This window comes from Bos grunniens, chromosome X (assembly GCF_055505025.1).
Source record: "Bos grunniens cultivar Pamir isolate PY7600 chromosome X, Bosgru_T2T1.0, whole genome shotgun sequence".
NCBI lineage: Eukaryota > Metazoa > Chordata > Mammalia > Artiodactyla > Bovidae > Bos > Bos grunniens.
In genome coordinates this window covers 40,344,472-40,369,250 of record NC_141194.1, presented here as the reverse complement: position 1 = coordinate 40,369,250, position 24,779 = coordinate 40,344,472, and the positions used below count along the sequence as shown (strand labels likewise).

The 24,779-nt window shown below is 38.0% G+C and overlaps 1 protein-coding gene across 12 annotated transcripts in view; it reads left to right on the top strand.

Annotated features, from left to right (window-relative positions):
• The window catches only part of CASK (calcium/calmodulin dependent serine protein kinase), a 377,321-nt gene that overhangs the window by 295,228 nt on the left and 57,314 nt on the right, over positions 1-24,779 (top strand). For 8 of the 12 annotated variants that reach the window (XM_086387080.1, XM_086387078.1, XM_086387076.1 and 5 more), the window contains exons 12-14: positions 12,148-12,225; positions 15,228-15,308; positions 20,677-20,865. In XM_086387080.1, the coding sequence (XP_086243206.1) occupies positions 12,148-12,225; positions 15,228-15,308; positions 20,677-20,865 (348 nt within the window). Of the gene's footprint in view, positions 1-11,422; positions 11,525-12,147; positions 12,226-15,227; positions 15,309-20,676; positions 20,866-24,779 lie in introns of those variants that run through there. The other 4 variants (XM_086387083.1, XM_086387082.1, XM_086387084.1 and 1 more) reach the window with 3 other exon arrangements.

Genomic DNA, 24,779 nt, shown 5'->3' with positions numbered 1-24,779 from the left:
CACAGTGATGCTCTGTATATGAAATACATAGATCAGTATTAGTAAAATACACTTTGGTGTGTTTGCTAAAGCTGCCACAAATGGGGTGGCTTAAGATAACCGATTGGGCTTCCCCTGTGGCTCATCTGGTAAAGAATCCGCCTGCTATGCGGAAGACCTGAGTTCAATCCCTGGTTTGGGAAGATCCCCTGGAGAAGGGAAAGGCTATCCACTCCAGTATTCTGGCCTGGAGAATTCCATGGACTGTATAGTCCATGGGGTCACAAAGAGTCAGATACAACTGAGCGACTTTCACTAAGATAACAGATTATTCTTACACTTTTGGAGACTAGAAGTCTTAAGTCAGGTACCAGCAGAACCATGCTCCCTCCAAGGCTCCAGGGAAGAATCCTCCCTTGCTCTGGTAGTTGCCTGCAATCCTTGGTGTTTTTTGGCTTGTAGTTGCAGTACTTCAGTCTCTGCTGCCATCTCCATAGGGCATTCTCTGTATGTGTGTGATTCTGTGTCTTCACATGGCCTTCTTATCAGGATACTAGTCACTGGATTTAGGGCCCACTCTAGTCCAATATGACCTCATCCTAATTAATTACTATCTGCAAAGACCTGACTTCCAAATAAAGTCACATTCTGAGATTCCAGGTAACCATGAATTTGAGGGGAGAATCTCCAGCCCAGCACAACATGGAAAACTAATTTTGCCCTGAATTGATTTTTCAAGTATGAGTGCAGATTATAAAAATCAAATATAAAATAATGAAGTGTTACCCTGTTGTTCATTAGTTAGGCTTTCTTTCTTGGGAATTGATGTTAAAGTATAATTGTCTCTTTTACTAATATTTTGAATCAGTTTTGGAACTTGTATATGATACACTGGATGGTGAGATGATGGATGTGTTTTCATTGGGCTGAAAAATCAAGAGTTTTTTCCAGATATAAAGTATTTTGCAAATGTTATTTGGTGGTGATTCTCAGTCTTATTAAGTTCTTGTAGAAATTTTCCTAGTACAGAATTAATGTTTATTTTGTAAGTCAATAATGTTACAAAACATTGTTAAATTACACATTTATTCCTCTCTGCCAAACTTCGACAACTAAGTTTTAAACATTCACCCACCATCTGTCATACCTCTGAGCAGCTGTTAACATTTGTTACAGACTGCTGTTTCCATGGTAAATGTGGTACCCCACTTAATTAAGATTATTTTCTTGAGAAGTTCTTAAAAAAAAAACCCAGTGATTAGATTAATAATGCAAAGACTAACTACAATAGCAATTTAGCAGTTTTATAAGTAATTTTTATAATAAAATAATATTTTAAAATATTGTGTAGAAATGAGTTGATGTCTTTAATCCTCCATATTTTATGTTATTGACATCTTTATTATGATTTTTTTTTTCGCTTCTTAGGGAGAGTTAGAGAGTTTTTCTGTCTGACCTGGAGTTAACACTGGAAAACTACAACTCTTGATTTACTGTTTTGCTTTTTTAAAGATAGTAAATTGGTAGTCATATTTGGAAATAGCTTATTTTTAGAACTCAGAAGTTTCCTAATAGGGAAAAACATGGAACTTCTGCAATAATTTGATGTTTTTGAGCAATCTGGGGTCTGAGAAGTAAGTTGATACAGTGTTGAGTTTGGATGTTTAAATAGGTTACCAGTCAGGAAATACCAAAGCTAAGTTTCCCATGGACTTGTAGTCTGGTCGATTTGCACTTACATGTCTGCAAAAATAAGGCCTGAGGACCTTTAGAGGCTGAGCTACTAGTACCTTCCCAGGGTCCCATGTAATCTTAAAGAGTAAACTTCAGCAAATATGAAACCATCTGGGTGGTAAGTGCCAGGGCACAGGTGGCCTTGTGCCACCTGCCTCCTGGGGCTGGAGATTGAAGTATCCCAAGCTTGCTTTAGGCATGGGGGGTCTCATTCCTCTGTTTTTAACTGATTGGGCAAAAACTCCAATGTCTGTTTCCATCACGTACCAAAATATTAGTATCAATAGGGAAGTGTCATGTGAAACAACATTCCTAAGATAAAGAGAACTAGAACTATCATCTGACCTAAATATTTTCAAATTAGTTTTTCTTCATTCTCAATGTAAATATCAATAAACTTAAAGGGGGGGGGAAGCTACTAGGAATATGGTCATTTGTTAAGCAGCAATAGAAAACTAATATAACCAGAAACAAAGCAAGGATTTTCCACTATTACCACTTCTATTTAATATTTTTATGGTGGTTCTGGCCAGTGCAGTAAAGCAAGAGAAAGAAATTCAAAGCATGCAGCCTGGAAAAGAAGTAAAGCCATATTCTCATAGAGAAATATTCTTATATATAGAAAATCCTAAGGAAACTACAAAAGATCTACTAGAACTAATAGATAAGGTTAGCAAAACTGCAGGATACAAGATCAACATACAAAAATTAACTATACTTTTATATAAAAGCAATGAATAAAGTGAAAGTAAAATTTTAAAAATACAATACTATTGTAAAGGATAAAACAATTGAATAAAAGAGATATAAGATTATACACCAAAAACTATAACCATTGTTGAAAAAAAGTAAGGAAGATGTAAATAAACCATTCCCCCCTCTCCTTAGCCCCTGGCAGCCACCATTCCACTTTCTGTCTCAAGGAATTTGACTACTGTAGGTTCCTCAGAGAAGTGGAATCATACCTTATTTGTTCTTTTGTGACTAGCTTATTTCACCAAACATAATGGCCCCAGGGTTCATCCTTGTTATAGTATGTATCAGAATCTCCTTCCTTTTAAAGACTGAAAAATACTCCATCTTGTGTATATACTACATTTTGTTTATCCATTCATCCAATATCAATATTTTGTGGCAGATAATTATATACTTGGAAAAGGTAAATCCTCCAGGTAAAAGTGGCCAGTAGTGGGGAATTCAGCCTTAGTTTCATCCCCAGGCAATTGCGCTCTCTCTGGTCTCCAGGTTAGCTCCTGATATACATCTCTGTGAAAGGAATGTGTGAGTTTCACTGAAACTGTTGTTAACTACAGCAGTCCCTCTCATTCCCTTATTTGTCCAGGTGAATCACCTCCTAAAAGAGTGATCAGAATTTATTCTAAAATACCAAGAGTCAGCTTGTCCCCAGCACCAGTGTTTCCCACTGAGTGTTCTTCTATTTTTGTAGCACTGTAGTCCACTTTACCAGAAGGCAGAGGAATGTTCAAAAAGCCTTCCAAGTGCAACAGGCTCTGATTCTTCTTCATGCTGTTCCCAAGGGAAGGGTTGGGGGGGTGTTCCCCCATAAAAGAATGTGGCATGCTCAGTTGAAGAATGTTCGATGTGGTTGGCTTGTAGCCTTCACATCCAAGAACATAGTTGCTTTCTTCTCTTTGTGGTCCTTCAAACATTATCTCATAAAACCACTTCTGCCAGACTGTCTTTTTTGTTCTCTTTTAACTTCCCACAACAAATTCATTTTTGCTACAGCTATTTGTACCAATGCTTGGTGTTTCCTTATACAAAATAATTCATATCCTAAGTCAAAACTTACTGAACTGCCTCAGTAATGAAATATCATATGACATACCTAATGTAAATATTTTCTTTCAAAGAAGCAAATTAATAATAGGAAATTCAGTTACCCTAAATAGTATTTAACTACTAATGTAGATGTTTCAGAAGAACACCTTATGAAATGAGGTTTTAGCACTTTTTTTTTAATTTTAGTAGGTTTTTTATGGAAAAGAAATGTTTATCATAGTGAAATTTCTCACATTTGGAAAAACTCTTGGATCTAGTATTTGAAAGTGTCCTATTTCATAAGATTTAATTAAAAGTAAAATAAAGCCTGCCTGTATCATCTAACTGGTTATTTTTCCTCATGCTTTCTTTTGCTTGCTCAAGAATAGGCATTATGATTTGTTTCTTACAAGGCTTCATTTTAGAGTTATTGGCCAACTGAAAAAGACCGAGTGAGGTCAGTCAAGTTAGGTCATCTGAGGCCAGTGTTTGAGTTTCTCAGAGCAAGCAGCCAACTGAACAGAAATCCACCACAGTGGCCTATGTTGTTAGGCCATCAACAGTCTTTTTAGATTGAACTAGGAGGTTAAGCGGAGAAGGCAGTGGCACCCCACTCCAGTACTCTTGCCTGGAAAATCCCCTGTACCGAGGAGCCTGATGGGCCACAGTCCGTGGGGTCTCGGGGAGTCGGACACCACTGAGCGACTTCACTTTCACTTTTCACTTTCATGCATTGGAGAAGGAAATGGCAACCCACTCCAATGTTCTTGCCTGGAGCATCCCAGGGATGGGGGAGTCTGGTGGGCTGCCGTCTGTGGGGTCGCACAGAGTCAGACTGAGGTGACTTAGCAGCAGCAGCAGCAGCAGCAGCAGCAGCAGGAGGTTAAGCAAGTCTTGATTTCTTGGATCAAAGATAAATCCCTGAAAGAGCAATGTTCTAATAGGATTGAAACACAAGCAGCTCTGTACACAGACAAGGAAAACCTAAACCAAACAGGGGCCTCCTTGGTAGGATTTTGCTGTCAAGATCCAGTGTATTTTGCAACCCTTTCAGGAAATCTTAAAATGGTCCAGATATATTGATTTTTAATTTCCTGTTTGCCATCAGAAGAAAACTTTCATAATGGATTTAGGTAGAGCAGTATAGCACTAGGCCACTAGGCCAGTCCTAAGACTCAAAAGTGTATACACCCCCACCATGAGTTTCTAAAACTTGATTTAAGGGTTTCCAGCAACATTCTTATTGGCCACTAAGTAAACTCCATTGGGTATCCATTTCTAACTTGAGTTATCCAGTATTAAACTGGGCCATAATATTGGTAGCAGCCCTGAATCTTTCTCTAGGAAAAATCTAAATTCCAAGGTGCGACTCTTGCCAGTTTATTACCATCACTAGATTTGTGGATTTGATACACATTTTTATCAAGTGAGAAACAAATTTAGTTTAAGATTTATAAAATTTAGCTATTTGCATGTTTTCTGAACTTTTAGAGGGAAAGTTAATACATAGTACAAATTGTGAAGGATCATGTACAGATAATGAAAGTACACTCATCAAATGAATGGAATATATTATCTCCATTTCAGATGGAGAGTCATCGGCATGACTAATCTTTGAGTGCTTTCTTCAGTTTTTTTAATCGAATTGATTTTTAGAAATTTTACAAAATATAAACTGTTAGGCAGTTTTTTATGCTGATAGAATAGGCATTATTTAATCCTGTGAGAGCAAAATGCCTCAGTGATTTAATTTCCTTTTCTAAATCATAATATCCCAATGATGCATAATCATCTTTAGGTTTGTAAGATAGACAGACTATATAAGTTCTTCCCAAAGTTTAATTGTAGCTCCTAAAGTATTTGAAAATGCCATTTTAAATTTTGTAGTGTGTTTATTTCACACTTAATTGTTTCCCATCACACAATCTTTATACCACTATTAAATATACTGCTGTTTTCCAAGTTTCAACTATGTCATTGTTTTAAACTGAAGTATAGTTGCCATATAATATTATATGTTATAGGTGTGCAATTAGTGGGGCTTCCTTGGTGGCTCAGACAGTAAAGAATTTACCTGCAGTGCAGGAGACCTGGGTTGCATCTCTGGGTTGAGAAGATCCCCTGAAGGAGGGCATGACAACCCACTCCAGTATTCCTGCTTGGAGAATCCCCATGGACAGAGGAGCCTGGCAGGCTATAGGCCATAGGGTCGCAAATTGTCAGACATGACTGAGCAACTAAGCATAGCACAGCACAGTACAATTAGTGATTCACAATTTTTAAAGATTATAGTCCATAGTTATTATAAAATGCTGGCTATATTCCCATGTTGTACAGTACATCCTTATAGCTTATTTTATACCTAATTGTTTGTCCCTCTTAATCCCTTCCTCACTGGTAATCACTGGTTTGTTCTCTATGTGTCTCTTTCTTTTTTGTTATATTCACCAGTTTGTTTTATTTTTAGATTCCACCTAGAAGTGATATCATACAGTATTTGTCTTTCTCTGTCTGATTTATTTCACTTAGCATAATGCCTGCTGCAAATGGCAAGGTTTCACTCTTTTTATGACTGTGTAGTATTCCATTGTGTGTGTGTGTGCACACGTGCCTGTGTGTGCACATCTTCTTTATCCATTCATCTATTGATGGACACTTGGGTTGCTTCCATAGCTTGGCAATTGTAGATAATGCTGCTGTGAACATTGGGGTGCATGTATCTTTTCCAATTAGTGTTGTTGTTGTTGTTTTTTTTTTTTTTAAGAAACATACCCAGGAATAGAATTGCTAGATCATATGGTAGTTGTATTTTTAGTTTTTTGAGGAACCTCCATACTATTTTCCACAGTGGCTGTACCAATTTACATTCTTACCAATAGCATACTAAGGTTCCCTTTTCTCCACATCCTCACCAACATTTGTTATTTGTGTTCTTTTTGATGATAGCCATTCTAACAGGTGTGAGGTGATATTTCACTGAGGTTATCATTTGCAATTCCCTGATGATTAGCAATGCTGAGTGTCTTTTCATGTGCCTGTTGGTTATCTGCATTTCCTCTTTGGAAAATTGCCTATTCAGTTCTTCTGCCCATTTTTTAATCACATTATAATTATTTCTTTTTTTTTTTTTTTGATGTTGAGTTGTATATGTGTTATTTATAAATGTTGGATATTAGCCCCTTATCAGTCATATTATTTACAAGTATTTTATCCCATTCAGTAGGTTGTCTTTTTATTTTGTGACTGTGTCGTGTTTAATGACATTAAAGATCTTTGAGAGGACATTTTTATATTTTTAACCTAAAGACAGTGAGTTGATACATAAACTTGAGCAAGAAAAGTAGTTCTTTAGAGCTCAGATGTTCTCTGATTTCTAGCTTCAGAAGACCACCTCCAGCACAGTAGTTGAATATCAGTTCCTTATATTTTAGTATTAAATCACCTTTCCCTAACATTTTTCCAGTTCTCAAATGTATTTTTTAAAATACTGTTGGATATCAATGGCTGATCTGCTGGGTTCCTTGAAAGGATGCGACATTGGAACTTTGTTCCTAATCACCTAGCTTCTTCACAGCAACTGTAAAGAAATTCTTAATATGATAGTCTGTTTCCAGAGCAAGTCATTTAAATTCCCATTATCGTTGTGCAGTATAAACTTGTGAACACTGTTATTATCTTTTTACTAGCATTACAGACACATTTCTTTGCATACTTTGCAGCTAAATATTTGACTCTTGAAAACTTTAATTCTTTTCCAGCGGGGACTCTCCTTGATATCTTTGATTTAGGTGGTAAGATGGTGGTAGCTTAATGAACTTTTGTGTTCCATCAACTCTACAAACCCATTCATTCATTATTTGGCTCACATCTATAGCCTAGTTGCAAAAGTCATAATCTTTCTCATCTAAAGTATATTCTGGTCCTTAAGGTTTGGTTTTCTCTCTGCTAGTAAGTTAGTGGGACATCTAACCTGGTGATAGTAATTTTATAGGTTCTCCACTAACCATTCCATTTTAAATGTTGATACTGCTAAGTGCTGTGTACAAACTATGAACAAAACAGAAGCTTCTATTTGATGAAAGAAATCAGAAGACAGTGAGGTGCCATGGAGTAGGGTTAAAAAAACAAAAAAGAAACTTGATTTAGTGTTTTGCATGTAAATTAAAAAAATGACATTAACTTATTTCACCATCATTATGTTTGAAAGTACAATCTCAGCAGAATTCAATTTAGTATGACCACCAGCTTTATTCTGCTTTTATACAAAAACAACCCATCTCAAATATAGAATGTGGCCTCTTAACGGAACTGTGCTTTTATACTCCTTAAGACAGACAGATGAAGCGTGTCCTTGCAGCCATGTGGGGTCGTGTATGACCCAGTGCCAGACACTGGCAGTGAGCAGGCCTGTCTGGGAGTGACACAGTGTGAAACAGTCTGTTCCCCTTGCAGCTGTTCACATTTCCTCGTTTTGCCTTGGGCTGTGTGTGTGCGTGTGTGCATTTTAATAAAAAGTGCTGAACTTGCGTAACTATAATTGCATTAGAAAGAGAAAAACCCTAAGACATTCATTCTTGTTTTCTGTCTAGGAATAGTTTATTAAACATTCTTCCCTCCCTCTGCCTCACCCTCTACACCTCAGCTTTATAAACACACTTGAAGTCTTCAGATGGCAGGGAAGCAAACAACCAACAGAAATATATTTTGTCATTTCAATTCACCTTCAATTTGAGCTTCTAGAGCACGTGTTGGCAACTACAGCTGTCAGGCCAAATCCAGCCAGCCACCTGTTTTTGTAAATAAAGTTTTATGAGAACCCAGCCATGCCCATTCATTTATGGACTATTAATGGCTGCCTTCACACACACAGCAGGGTTGAGTGGTTGTGACAGAGTCCATATGGCCCACAAAACTGAAATGTTCATCGTTTGGCCGGGCAAGGATGAGGATTCTAAACATTCTTTAATAGGGCAAGACTTGCAGTTGATTGCTTAATATCTTTCAAATCATATTTGCTAAGTCACTTCAGTTGTGTCCAACTCTGTGGGACCCCATAGACGGAAGCCCACCAGGCTCCCCCGTCCCTGGGATTCTCCAGGCAAGAACACTGGAGTGGGTTGCCATTTCCTTCTCCAATGAGTGAAAGTGAAGTCGCTCAGTCGTGTCTGACTCTTAGCGACCCCATGGACTGCAGCCTACCAGGCTCCTCCGTCCATGGGATTTTCCAGGCAAGAGTACTGGAGTGGGGTGCCATTGCCTTCTCCACAAATCATATTTAGTTACTTTTTTTCCCTACAGCCTATAAATGGCATTTTCTACAGTTCTTTCCCCAAATATTTGCTGAAGGTGTCTCCCTGGCATGAGACTGTGTTACTGAATTCTAATACAAGCCATGGTACTGTAGTATGAGAGAAAGAACAGCACACATCAGGAGGCCGGTCTCTTCCCTGCTACTCTGGCTCCCAGATGCTGTGTGTTCACTTTATGTTACTGGATGTCAGCTCTCTCTTTTTTAAAATGGAGGAGTTGAATCATGTCAATATCTAAGATCTCTTTTACCTTGAAAAATTTTTGAAGTCAGGCCTGAAACATAGCAAAAAAATTAAAAGAATTAAATGTGGTCAAAATTTATTTCTTAATTTTGAGGGAAGGCTTTTAACTGTGTAGTCAGAAAGATGATCCATGATATCTGGTTCCTAAAGAAAGCAGTTAAAATAAGTATTCCTGCTCTGTTTCTTTTTTTTAAATATCCATTTATAGTTCCTATACACCAGTTAAATACTCCCTTTTTTGTTTAAGAAACATTTATTAAACATCTATTATGTACACAGTCTCAGAGTAGGTGCTGTTACTGAATGTCAAAGGACTCAAGAGTCTGATCATAGAAAAAAGAAAAAATACTTAAACAGCAGGTCCTGCAGTCATGTCCCTCAGGCAGCCAGTGCTCTCTTGGCTGTTAGCGCCCAGGGTATGGCAGGCATCCAGATCTTGTCTCAGTCCCAGGTTGCCTCTGCGTCATCGGCGTACTCTGCAGCTGGCCCCAGCAGCACCCTCTCAGCTCCTGCCTTCAGCCATGACCCCACAGGCACTTCTGGGTCCTCTTGGTCAGAGTTTCCACCAAGATGGCTCCAGCCAGATTACATTCTGAGGCAGCTCCCAGACTCACGGGAAACACATTCTTGCCACAACATACATTCCAAGTTCAGGCTGCCCTGCTATTGACCTCACCCTGCCATCAAGGACTGTCCCAGGCAGCCTCCAACCAGGAAAGAGGCTCTTTCCACTTGGGACCCCAAACACCACATGTCAGGCAAAATACAGTGCTGGGATGAGTATGGAAGGACCAATTTATCTACATTTCAGCAAGCCCTAGAGGGATGGCCTGGCAGCTTACTAACAGACCACTTACTTCCTACTGGCCTTAGCTCTGGGCTTTAGCTGAAGGTCTAAGACAGCAGGCCAAGTCCCCAAACCCCATCTTTCTAAGTATACTTTGTATATTGATAGATGGGGGCAGGCGACAAAGGGTGGGTGATAAACAAAGAGAGCCCGCCTTTGTTCTCAAGATTCACTCACCTAAGGAACCACATTGTAAGACCAAGCCAAAAATAAAAAGCCTCCAGTAACAGAGTGATTCTGGGAGCTTGGAGTTTTTGTTGCTTTGTAAGTTAAAAACTAATGTGCATTTATTAAATGTGTAAATAGAAATTAATCATGGTTGAAAATTTTGAAAGTAACATTAGCAATAGTCCTTGGTCAAGCAGGGCTTCCCTGATAGCTCAGTTGGTAAAGAATTTGCCTGCAGTGCAGGAGACCCCAGTTTGATTCCTGGGTCGGGAAGATCCACTGGAGAAGGGATAGGCTACCCACTCTAGTATTCTTGGGCTTCCCTTCTGGCTCAGCTGGTAAAGAATCCTCCCGCAATGCTGGAGACCTGGGTTCGATAGATCCCCTGGAGAAGGGAAAGGCTACCCACTCCAGTATTCTGGCCTGGAGAATTCCATGGACTGTATAGTCCATGGGGTCACAAAGAGTTGGACACGACTGAGCGACTTTCAGTTGGTCAAGAAAATGGCAAAACTCTTTGTGGTAAAATTAGGCATTATAAAGACATTGTAATTATAAATGACAGTGCCGACAACTTATAAAGCTTCAAATTAAATTTGGTCTGTTTTTAAACAGCATTCAAGAGTTTTAAAGATCTTTTCATTATTCATGTATATTTTTTCATTTTGTTTGCTTATTAATATGATGACATGTCAGGTGATAGTTTTAAGTGTTGGCTATTTTAAATGTGGTTTTTTATTTTTAACTTACAATTCCTTACTTTTGGAGGGTTGGGTTCTTTTCCCCTCCTACTTTTTATTGCAGATGTACAGTATTTAATTTGTCTCTATAGACTAGTCTGGGAACCAACACAGTATATAATATTATTTCTACTGAAAAATAATATTCACTGGTTCCAAATTTCAGAATTCACAATCTTTAGAGATGGAAGTCATTCAGAGGACAGAGACTGTGCTTATGTATGCTACAGGGATTTGAGCAAACTTTTATAAATAAGCCACATATTGCTAGTTCTCTAAATGTTAATATAATACTTTAAATAGACCAATATTTTACTAGCCTTCTTACATTATTTATTTAAGCTCTAATTTAGTAGTACTTTCTTAATGCTGACTTTTTCAGTGCTATCATTAGGCTTTATTTATTTGTCCTATCTATCTGCCTGTCAATCATTAGGAATTTTTATGTATGGTATGGCTCAAATATTTACAAGTCATTAAGTTTTATCTTGCATCAGTATAAACAAGTCTAACTGTAATCTGGAGAATGTTTACAGTATTTGACCTCTGCACTGGCACTGGTGCACGTAGGAGAGGAAAAAAAAAACAAAACCAATCCTTCAAAACCCCCCACCTATTTTAGAGAAGTTAGGAAATAGAAGTGGCAGACTAACCAAGATCAGTTTCAGCTTTTCACTTTTCAGAGCAGACTGTTGAATGAGATGTTTCATCCGAGGCAGAAAGTAATATTTTAATTGCATTTCTACACTATAGACATTTTTCTCTTAAAAAATTTCTTCAGAAAGTTAAATTTTGGATCATTTAGATTTGTGGAGTTTTTAAATTATCGATTCTTTTAATGTCTTCTTGTAATCTATGAATTTACAGGTTAAAACAGAAAAAGGTTTGTATTCTTAATTTCTTGCTGAAGGATGCCAGCACTGATACTGTTAATGAACAGCCCTAGTAAAATAAGTATAAACCTTTCATGAGAACATTCCTTCCTAGAAGGAGTTGGGTTTGCCCTTTCCCAAGATTTAGATTTCTGTGAAAATTCCTTCAGATATTTCTTGGCCAGAAAGCATTCTTTCTTTCTGCTCTCTATTCATCTTATTAAATGTCGCTTCTATCAGAGGGAAAAAATGCTGTGATTACTGAAATATTGATGATTTTTTAAAAGATGGACGTAGCACTCATCCTGACAAGTCTCATTTGAATGAATAAGAGATTTAAGAAGAACATCCCACTGCAGTCATCAGCATGCCTTTTTAAGGGGAAAATATTGTTTCGTGAGATAATAAATATGAAGCTTTGAATTTTAGCCAGGAATTATGAATGTTGATTGGATATTCTCCTTTGCTTTTAGCTGTATGACAAAATTAACACAAAGTCTTCACCGCAAATCAGGAATCCTCCGAGTGATGCAGTACAGAGAGCCAAAGAGGTAAGTGATAAGTATTTTGTAAATGTATTTGGGTTTCATATGTGCTACCTAATGAAAATGTTTCTGCCACACAGTAAGAGGCAGTTGCCTTGAAGTCACAGTAGACTATTATACTCAGATTTAGTATTTCTAAGTTTATCACTGAGCATTTACATACAGAAAAGAAAAAAGAAATCTTAGCAGCAACGTTGCCTAGATTTCTAGTTCTGGTTCTGCTATGTAAACTTGAACAGGTTAGCATATTGATTTTACTTCTCTTTTTAAAAAGAAGGAAAAAGTTATTTTACCACACTTGGTGGAAATAGATGTGCTATGAAAATTTGGGTTGCTTTTTTTAAGGTGGTAATATTCGAAAGTTAATTAAATATTTACAGCAGCTAACTTCAGAGAGAAGTCATTTTTATGAATTGCCAGTTAATGTACATCTTTCACAAACTTTTAACTTTTTATTATAGAAACATTAGAAAACATGTTAACATGTTTTCAACATTAGAAAAATATTGCAGAAAGTTTGGAAAGTAGAAATTCATCTATAATCCCATCTCCTTACAGTAATTTTCACTTTCACTTCCCTTTTTCCATTCACTATCATTTGCATATAAATTTTTTGTAGTTACAATCAAAATTTATCTTTCTGTTGAAAAGTGAAAGTGTTAGTCACTCAGTCGTGTCCGACTCTTTGTGACCCCATGGGCTGTAGACCACCAGGCTCCTCTGTCCATGGGATTTCCCAGGCAAGAATACTGGAGAGGGTAGTCATTCCCTTCTCCAGGGGATCTTCCCAACCCAGGGATCAAACCCCAGTGTCCTGCATTGCAAGCAGATTCTTTACCATCTGACCCACCAGGGAAGCCCCAATCTTTCTTTTAACCTAATATAATATAATAAGCATTTTTCCATGCTTCTACTTGGTCTTTGTAAATAAGTTCTAATATTGGCATAGTTTTTTCTTTGCTATTACTAAATTATAACAATGCCTCCATTGTTAGACACCTAGTGATTTCTTTTCACTTTTTGATGTCATAAAAGTCTTCATCCAAAGAAATATTTTCCTTTGAAAAAAATTACTTTTATTATAAAATGAAATTACTATGTGAAAGAATATGAAGACCTAATTCCTTCCCAATCAGATTTTAAACACAAAACCTGTACTGGAAAATATATATTCACTGAGAAACAAGACCAAGGAAATAGAGGTGGCAACAGTCAGAAGAGACTCTCTCTAAATTAGGAGACCACACTGCAGTGCTTAAAATCATAGGCTGTGAGAGTAACAGAGAACCAGAGAGAGTATATTGTTTCTTCTTTTGTTTCAATGGTAAAAAACGCAAAGCATAAAATACACCAAAGGAGAATCGGCTTATTATCATTAAACAATATGAATTAATAGCCTAATCAGCATGAGTTAAGAGTACATTTCCATAAGAAAGGAATCTCATAGTTTTCGTTGGTTTTTTCTTACCTAAGAAGGTGATTGAGTAGTACTAGCTAACATCTAATCTTTAGGCTGCTACTGCTACTGCTAAGTCGCTTCGGTCGTGTCCGACTCTGTGCGACCCCATAGACGGCAGCCCACCAGGCCCCGCCGTCCCTGGGATTCTCCAGGCAAGAACACTGGAGTGGGTTGCCATTTCCTTCTCCAATGCATGAAAGTGAAAAGTGAAAGTGAAAAGTGAAAGTGAAGTCGCTCAGTCGTGTCCAACTCTTAGCGACCCCATGGACTGCAGCCTACCAGGCTCCTCCATCCATGGGATTTTCCAGGCAAGAGTACTGGAGTGGGGTGCCATTGCCTTCTCCAATCTTTAGGCTAAGTGACCTCAAAACATCCCTTCCTGCTCCACTTGTAGGATTCTCAAAGGCAAGTCAAGAGACTCCTGGTGGGTACATGACTTGCATGCCCCTGACAGCCAATACTGCTCAAGCAATCCTTGATCAGCTTGACTTTTAGAATTGAGTACACAGAATTATAACCACTCTGAATCCAACTATCTACAGTTAGAACTGCAGTAATAGGTTTACTCTGAAAAGGAACAGAGGACTTCCCTGGGGCTCGTGTCACAAACTCCATTCTAGTGGTAAGGGATAACTTTTGAAGAACAATTTCATTTGAAAACAACCATTTAAACCTGTACAGAGAAAATGTTAGCAACTAATTAGTGAAGAAAATGTGAGTGAAAAGAGGAAAGTTTTTGATTGTTTCTTTTGTTTTTCAACTAGTGGTGGTGGTTTAGTTGTTCAGTCAGATCCAAATCTGCTACGCTACAGACTGTAGCCTGCCAGGGTTCTCTGTCCATAGGATTTCCCAGGCAAGAATACTGGAGTGGGTAGCTGTTCCCTTCTCCAGGGGACCTTTTCAACCCAGGGATCAAACCTGGGTCTCCTGCATTGACAGGTTGATTCTTTAACACTGAGCCCACTGGGAACCCTTTCATGCCCTGGCAATTAATTCTGGGAACCATTGCCAAGACGTGGTTTTATCTATGTGAGGAGATGAGTGTGGAGAATAACATTGATTCTGTCAGGCTACAAGGGAAAATATTTGTGTTTCTCTTCTTTATTTTTGTTTGAGCCTTTGCAATTTTAATCTTTCTGAAAGGAATGGACAGTTTTGTTAATTATAAAAGAAATCTGTTATCAACTTGTACTACAGATTCATCTTGATGGTAAGTTTGGAAAAAGATTTGCGGAGACATTTTCCCATTAAGTTTAATTAAGTTACCTAGGCCTGTAATAAATATGTATTACAGAGTTGTCATTTTGTTTTGTATTTTTCAATAATCTTTCGAGTTATAGTTGGGTAATGAAGGCAGAGACTATTACAGCAATTTTTTTTTATTTTTTATTACCACCAATGTAGTTCTTTTGTATTAATACCTTTGAATAAAATGATGAATTTTTTTCCAGAATAATTATTTTGTCTGCCATAAAAATCCATTCATACTTTTTCATTTAAAAAGAATTTTATATTTTCATACTATTTTATATCTTGCTTGTTTTTTTAGGTATTGGAAGAAATTTCATGTTACCCTGAGAATAACGATGCAAAGGAATTAAAGCGTATTTTAACACAACCTCATTTCATGGTGAGTAACAGTTAAACTTCTGTAGAAATAAAACCTCACTTTCAAAAGAGGGTTTTACTAATTCTTATGAAATACAGCCATCTTCATCAAATGTGCTTTCAGCCATATGTCAGAGTGTTAAGATTATAATACCAGATAATATCAAATTATAAAGATGCTATTTGCCAACCTCATGGAGTTGGAATAAGAATTAAGTGGATGATACATCTACTGTGCTTTGCACAGTGTCTGATATATCCTTAATGCCTAATAATTGTTAGCTAATGAATATTATTAGTTACTCCATAGTATCTGTCATGTCTAGGGCACAGTACTCAGTAAAACACTGAATAGATTAGCAACTTGCCCATTTGGAGATAAGTTAGTCAACTGACTGTTCTGTGCAGTGTGTTTTCCGCAGATAGAAGCCTGTACATTCTGGACAGATGGGTCTATCTATTAATTGATAAGTAACCCTCAGCTCAATTCCGAGAATGATGTAGGACCATTGAGATCAGTAGATCTTTCAGATTCGAAGTAAGCTAAATAAAAGAAAATAATATATACCCAAATAAAATCATTTTTTTAAGGTTAAGGTTTGTTTGTTTGTTTTTCAAAACCATTAAAGCTAAGACAGCCCCATCTCTCACAACTTACCTAACTTCGAAGCTTTGGTTTATTTTGCTTTTCTGACATCAGAGAGAAATTAATATGTGCATTGCTATTAGTAAGCATTTTCAGAAATAATAAATAGTTCTTGTAATTTCCTGGCTCAGGAAGATCTGCTGGAGAAGGGATAAGCTACCCACTCCAGTATTCTTGGGCTTCCCTGGTGGCTCAGCTGGTAAAGAATCTGTCTGCAATGTGGGAGACCTGGATTCGATCCCTGGGTTGGGAAGATTCCCTGGAGAAGGGAAAGGCTACCTACTCCAGTATTCTGACTTGGAGAATTCCATGGACTATATAGTCCATGGGGTCACAAAGAGTTGGACACAACTGAGCGACTTTCACTTTCACTTGTAATTTCTGAACACCCAGCTAGGTGCTTAAAAGACATTTTCATTTACTCATCAAATATGTAAATGCCTACTGTATACCAGACACCATGCTGGGCACTAAGGGTAGTGGTGAGTAGGATCAATGAAGTTCCATTCTAGGTGAGGCGTGGATAGGTGAACTAGAGACAGACAGTAAGCCAGTAAACAAGCAAGATAAGTTCGTATCGTGGTAACTATGAAAAAAAGACAGGACAGTGGGGCAGAGATGATAGTAAAGGAGAAGCTATTTCAGAGGGTCAGGACAAAGGCCCTCTGAGGAGTTAACATGTGGGCTGAGACTTGTTTTATGAAAGAATCAGCTTTCTGAATGTTCAACCATGGGGACGAGCAAATGCAAAGGCCCAGAGGCAAGAAAGAGCTTCGTAGAGTCAGAGTACAGAAGAAAGGCCATTGTGGCTGGGATATAGTAAACAAAGGGGAGAGTTGAGCTGGCAAACAAGAAGACCTGGCAAGGGTGGCAGAGGCCAGACCACAAAGGGCCTTTGGGGCCATGGTAAGGAATCTGGATTTTCTCCTGATTGCACAGGTGACAGTGACTGCAAGCAAGAAAATATTGTTAGACCTGTACTTTTTTAGAGATTGCTGGAGCTCTTGTGTAGAGAATGGACTGTGGTGAGGATAAGACTTAAGAGAGGGAGACCAATTAGGAGGCTTCTGTGAGGTGGTAGAGGCTTGGAGAAGGATGGGGCTGATGGAAAATGAGCAGATTGGGATTCTGCTTTAGAGGTGGTTGAACACGGACTTGCTGATGGCTGAGATGTGAGGTAATGTAATTAACTCCATTTTAAGTTCAGAGAGGAAACTGTATCCTAGAAAGGCTAAGAGGCTTGCTTTAGGTCACCTACCTAGTAAGTGGCCTTATGGAGGTTCAAAACCCAGATCTTTCTGGCTCCAAAGGCTGTGCTCTTAAATGACTTGTAACAAGGATTGATTTTCCTATAAACTTAATTTGAACTCAGTGGGCATTCCCAAATAAGCATATGTTTGGATAATGTCCTATGTGGGAGGTATAATTCTGAGCTGTATATACTATGTTAAACTTTTAAATGCTATAGCTTTCTATTTTAAAAACATTTTAAGATCATGATTTCAAATTTTTGGTATTGTTAAAGAAATATTAATAAAGGAAAAATTTTAATTTATAATTTTTATTATACCAAAGTTTGGGAGTTGTTCTTAGCATATAATTTTGTACTTATTTCTTCAATTATTTGACTTTTTCTTTGCTTTCTGATCATTAAAACATGAGGATTTAATGTTGGGTTACCTTACATTTAAAAATACAGATACTTAAATTTTTTACAGTAATTAAAAGAAGAGAGTATAGGTTTAAATGATTTTTTAAACTCTGTACTCTAGAGGTCATGATAAAAAATATTAGCACACTATCCTTTTTCAGTTATTCCATTTTAAAGACTTTTCTTTTAAGAGAACAGATCCTTTGCTTATTGCATTTGTAAAATATAAAACATTAAGGATAAAGACAATAAACAGAATTGAATGTCTATGCTTTGATTTTTTTCCTTTAAAATTTTCTGTCCTAAATCCTATTTTTTGAAATTGGTATCTTACTTTCTCAATAAAAACAAGGTGGTTATAATCACCTTAGGTTGACTTGAAAGTTTCATTATTAAGTGATAAATTTTATGATTTGTAATTAAGAAGCCTGAAGAACTACTTTCAAACCTAAAATTTCTTTTTTCCTATAAATTTTAAATGAATTTTTCCCACTCTAGTCTGAAGTTCTTAGTTGTCTTGTCCATGTCCCTTTTACATACAAAACAAAAAATTGTTTTTTTCCTTTTTCATGATTCTTCTTATGTAATTAAATATAATAGCTATTTCAGCTTAGTAACAATTGTTGAATCACCACATAACATACTTGAAAAAAAATATTCAAACTCTATTTTTTATTTGGCATACTCTTTTAATGACTTTTTTAACAATCTGTAAGTGGCCCCTTATTTTTGTTTGTGTATGTGTTGGATAAAAGTTTCATTTTGTGGTAGCAGTCTTTTATAGTAGCAAATAAAAGTTAGTATCAAGTATGACCTCATTTGGTGATATAATTTAAGGATTTTTCTCTTATGGTTCAATTTTGGTATTTTTGTGATTGTGGCCTTATCCTTCCTTATACATAAAACATTAATACAAGTGTTTGCTTATATAATTTAAAAGGATGGATAGAAACCATTTGCAAAAAACAGTATAAACACTTTCTCCAACCCATGTAATTGACATTTTCCTAATGAAACTTGGTTCTCTGTTTACCTGGGCATATATCCTCCAGTCATACAAAGCATATTTTTAAAAATTCACTGTTTATAGAAAACACATCTATAATTAATGCATGCGTCCTAAGTTGCTTCAGTCGTATCCAACTCTTTGCAACTCTATGGACTGTAGCCCGCCATACTCCTCTGTTCATGGAATTCTCCAAGCAAGAATACTGGAGTGGGTAGCCATTCCCTCCTCCAGGGGATCTTCCCAACCCAGGGATAGAACCCGCATCTCTTATGTCTCTTACATTGGCAGGCGGGTTCTTTACCACAAGCGCCACCTGGGAAGCCCCATAATTAATACATTGAACCTAATTTTAACAGACGAAGTTTTTCAGTTCACCTATAATTAATTTTTGCTTTCTGCCTTAAATCTTAGTCTCTAAAGAGGCTATAATTAAACCAGCCAAAGAAGGATTTCCCCACATAGCACAGCCACCACCACTTTGGCCAGGGGTACTCATGTTGGGTGTAGCCAGGACACAGGTCAGGAAGCCCAGGTCCCCAGGGCCATTGTGGAGGCTGGCTTTCAAGCTGTGCTACTTACTGCCCCTCAGTGCCTATACCAGCCCTCTGAGATCTTGCAAATATCTGCCATTTCTATTATAAATTCAGATGGGTATTGAACAGAGCATACGCTCTATTGATGACTAATCAACGCCATCATCTTTATGATTTTACCACATTGTTACCTTATTTTTGCCTCGTATATATAACTGAAAAGTGAAAATAGCCGAGTCATGACTTTGGTAAATCTTTTAATTAAATAACTTGAGATGTTACAGGTTATGCTGTTAAGGCAATTTTAATTATGTTTCATTATCTCAGATATTTCATTACCCTACAGATCACAGATTAAAAAAGAACTGAATTTATAGTTAGCTCACAAGAAAATACAATATATAAAGTGCCAAATATGTTGATCTCAGCTGTAAAATTCTCTTTGAAGTAGAAATGTTAAAATATTTATTCTTATTAAAAACTTTCTTATGATGGCATGAAATGTACAGTAAGTGGAAGAATAGCCTTTTCAGGGAAACAAAATGATATTTGTTACCCAGTTTCACCACGAGGACATACGAAGATATCAACACAAAGAAATCACTTTTTCTTTGTTAATGGGCTTTGCAAAAAGAAGTCATGATAATAACTGTCAGCTGATTTTTTGTTTAGTGCTCCAAAAAGTAGAAATGAGCAAAAACAGTAACTAGGTTTAAGATTTTGAGCTCCATATCATGTGATATTTGGGGAAATTACATTTTTTCAGATATGTTTGTGTGTGGTTTTTTTTCTTTCACTAAGTCATACATTATAAATTATCCTTTGCATTATGTAGCAGTTATTGTTAATACCACTGGTAAAGGATATTTGCTCAAGGCACCAATTATTGCACTGTTTATTTTTAAATTTGTTTTCATTTTAAGCCCCAGCACAAATTTGCCAGCTCTATGTACAAAAGATTCTTTCTGCTCAATTATTTCAAATTGTGTTATGTCAGCCTTTAATTGAGCAAGTTAGTTGGACAATTTTTTAGAGCATCAGACAACACCTCTTACCCAGATAATGAACAAACACATCCATTCATTGATTGGCTCACCCATTCTTTCATTTGTTCCTTCATTTTTAAAACTCCATCTATCATGATTGTGCATGCTCAGCTGCTTCAGTCATGTCCAACTCTTGACGACCCAAGAGACTGTGGCCCGCCAGGCTGCTCTGTCTTTAGGATTCTCCAGGCAAGAATACGAGAGCGGATTGCCATGCTCTCCTCCAGGGCATCTTCTCGATCCAGAAAACGAATCCCTGCCTCTTATGTCTCCTGCTTTGGCAAGCGGGTTCTTCACCACTAGGGCCACCTGGGAAGCTGCATCTGTCATGATTACGTGTCAGAGAGAAATTATGGCATGGCTCTATCTAGGTGTAATGTGCTGTGAATTCTCTTTAGATGAGAGATACCTTTGAGAGGCAAAGAATAATTTTATGTGTTTATGTAATAGACTCCTACTGAAACAGTTCTATTATTAATATTTTATTTCCCTCATAAAATATCAGGCCTTACTTCAGACTCACGATGTAGTGGCTCATGAAGTTTACAGTGATGAAGCATTGAGGGTTACACCTCCTCCCACTTCTCCCTATTTAAATGGTGATTCTCCAGAAAGTGCAAACGGAGACATGGATATGGAGAACGTGACCAGAGTTCGCCTGGTCCAGTTCCAAAAGAACACAGATGAACCAATGGTAAGTAGGGGAAAAAAAATCTCCTGTATTCTCATAAAATCCCAGCATGAGTTCGAGCACCTACCTTCAACCTATACTACTAGAGGTGGGGAGGAAAGGAGGGTGTGGAGAGTTTTCAAGAAATCAGTTTCCAGATCCTCATTTCAAGGCCACCACCATACCCCCGCCCCCACTACCCCCACCTAAAATTGTCCTGCCTGACACCGTGCCTAAGGTATGTTGGCTTTCCTTCTCACCTCTCCTTTCACAGTTGCTCTTCAACATCAACAAAGAAAAGACAGACCTAATATATTAGTCTAGCGTGTAAAGACCTCTGGGATAGCAGGGACAGGGTCCAATGTGAAATACTGGAATTGGTGTTGAAAAGGTGAACGTCTAAAGTTCCTTTTACAAGTCGAGTGGTGTCCAGATCTTTTGCCCTCAACAAAATTAGAGGAAGACTAATTGGGAAGACATTCAAAGAATCGAGTGCCATTGTTAAAGTTCCTTCCATTAACACCTACCTGTTTAGTATGAATTCACCTTCTCAGTTCTTAGGTGTAGCATTGGAATAGAACTGATGCTAAACCCTGCTTCATCCTCATAGAATTTTCATAGACTGGGAAGATCAAGGAAAGGCTCCTTGATGTTAACTGCACAGAGGGGGCAGTGAGAGGGGAGACCATCCAGCCAAACCAAGTAGCATATGCAGAAACCTGCTAGTGAAAAGTCTCTTAGCCCAGTTTCAAAATGGAAAGAAGGCACCACAGCTGGACTGTAGAAAACAAGATGTGTGTCAGAAGAGGGCCTCATAAGTATTGATTTTGTTATCTATTTTAAAAATAGTGAGAGGCTATTAAAGAGTTTTAAGCAGGGAGATAAAATCAGATTTTCATTTTAGAAATAAGCACTCTGGAAGATGGATTAGAGGGGGACAAGAGTGGCTAGGGGGAGACCAGTTAAGAGACTGTAACTGCAGTAATACATGGGAGAGATGATGGAGCTCTGAACTACAGGGATGGATGTCGAGTGGAAAGAAGGGAATAGATTCAATAAGAGAGTAATTCAGGAGACCTTGAGAATGGATTGTTGATGGGGACTGAGGCAGACACAAGTGTCTAGTGTGACCTTAAGCTTTAGGTTTTTCACAGCCAGGTGAACAGTGATGCTACCCACTGAGACAGGGAATATTGGGAGAGTTCCAGTTTTTAGGAGGAATGATTTCTTTAGGAAAAAGGAAAACATTCAAACGTATGTATTCGTATCTGCTCCTCAGAACATAGAAAAGGGATCCTGGGATATAGGAAAACAGATTACTTAAGAATGTTGCCCAGTTGCTTTCCAGGTTAAAGGAAGAATTACAGAGCAGTGATCCTATGATGGCAGTTTCCAGAAAGCCCTCAACCCTAGACATTCAGGTTGTAATTCTCACTTACTGTTCTTTGCCAGTTAGACTGTATTATCTCAGCACTTACAGCAGACATGGGACATGAAGTCACCTCACCCCTCTGGTGCTCACCAAGCAACTCTTTGACTTAACAGCCCAGGCAGTAGCAGCTTTGGGTCCCTCAGGCAAATCACTTCATGTCGGTGGAGACCTCGTTTTGCTCATACTTTTCTTAGCAAGTATGATCAAAAGTGTGCTTGATTTCTACCTACCCAGATCCTACCCAGCTCTCAAAGTCTAACACTTCCTTCATTCATTTCATATATTCATTCACTCATTTAGCAAATGTTTTTAAGTACCCACTATGTGCAGAAAAGACCCTGGTGCTGGGAAAGATTGAGAGCAGGAGGAGAAGGGTGTGGCAGAGAATGAGATGATTGGATGGCATCATCAATTCAATGGACATGAGTTTGAGCAAACTCTGTGAGATAGTGAAGGACAGGCAAGCCTGGTGTGCTGCAGTCCATGGGGTTGCAAAGAGTCAGAGAAGACTGAGCGGCTGACCAACAATGTGCAGATGACTGCATGCCAGTGATGTAGTGGCAGACAAGACATTGCCCTTTCCTGGAGCTCAGTTTCCATAGGGCTACCTACTCTTTTTTTGGCCACACTGTGCAGCATGCAGGCTGTTAGTTCCCCAGCCAAGGACAGAACCTGTCCCCCATACCCAGGAGGCACAGAGACTTAACCACTGGACCACCAGGAAAGTCCCAGGGCCCCCTACATTAAACAAGTAGATATGCACTTTAGCACAGTTTGTTTAACAGGTGTGATTATGACAGAACTATAGGGGAGGAAAGACTGTGTCAGAGAAGCACGAGAAGAGGTGATGTTCAGCCAATCAGAGTAGATAGGAAAGTGGAAGGCACCACAAGAAAGGCCCAGGGATTTCCCTGGTGGTCCAGTGGTTAAGTCTTCGCCTTCTAATAGAAAGGGTGCAGGTTCGATCCCTGGTCTGGGAGCTGGGATCCCACATGCCTCATGGCCAAAAAAAACAAAACATAAAACAGGAGCAATATTGTAATGGATTCAATAAAGACTTTAAAAAAAAAAAGGAGGAGGAGGCCCAGAAGTGTCTTGTGATCGTCACGTTCTAAAGCAATTCAATGACAGTTGCTTGATGTTCCATATGAAGATTAACTACATTAGAAACATAGACTGAGTGAAAGCATAAATCTGTACCCCTGAATTACACTTTTCAGCAAGCGTAAAATAGCCTTGAGTCTTCCCCAAAAGTCTCCTTAAAGAAGCCCTTCTCTCTTCCATCTTCTATGATCCTAGTGAAGGTGTGTAGTTCTTCTCCCTTTAATTGGTTGCCATAAAAATGGAAATTATTTTATCTGAAATATATTTTCAGGAATATAGTTTTCTATAGTTTTACATTTAATACAACTTCATTTGCTTCTTTGTCCTGTTAAAAAACATTATAGTATCATGCAGCATATACTTGTCTGATTTCTTTTGCTTTTTGGACCTTCTAAAATATATCCAATTAGGTATGCTAGGTCCATCCCCCAAGGGTGATATATTCACATTACACCCTTGTTTTCCCATTTTTAACATCACACTTTGAATTATTTCTCTGTTGATTGGGAAACTCCCATAGTTGCATGTGTTAAACACTGAACTTCAAATAGTGTAGACAATTGGGAAGAGGCTTATGTAAACAAGGAAAAGCCAGGAGTTTATAGCAAGCTGGGCTAGGTTCAGCAGTAGCTGGGCCAAGCCTTTCCCTGGAATTTGGGAACTTGTGAACAGAGAAAACATGAGTCAGTTCTTCTCTGCAGAGAAACGTTTGAAGCAGACAAAATAATAAATATTAACTTTGGTTGATTTGAGGTGAACTTTCCCTAGCCGTGAGAGGAGACAAAGAGGTTGCAAAGAGTCAGAGATGACTGAGCGGCTGAACAACAACGATGTGCAGATGACTGCATGCCAGTGACGTAGTGGTGGACAAGACATTGCCCCTTCCTGGAGCTCAGTTTCCATAGGGCTACCTACTTTTTTTTGTCTGTCTCATTCACTTCCATGCCTAGCAGAGTATCTGCCATATAACAGGTTCACAGTAATATTGGTTGAATGAATATGCTAATTCGGCAATTTCAAGAATGGAATCCTCATTGTACTGTCATTTCCCTTATGAAATTAGATTTGACTTACACATTAATTTACAGCATTTTTCCAGGAGCACCTCTCTTGGTAACCATATGTGCTGATTGAATGTACAAGTTGGAAATGAAACTTGAGCAGTACAGTTGAATGTGGGACTAGAAACATTTGGGAAACCAGTTTATTTTTAATTGCTTGCTTACCATTTCTAAGAACCACAAAATAGGAACTGTGCAAAGTTATATGTTGTAGAATTGTACAAATTCAGGTAGGGTCTAGATTATAAAGTCTCAAATATTTTCATGGAACTTTCTAACTGTTATTTTCCGGTGAAGAAAATAAGACAGAGTCCTGCTACCCCCAATCATCTCAAATTCAA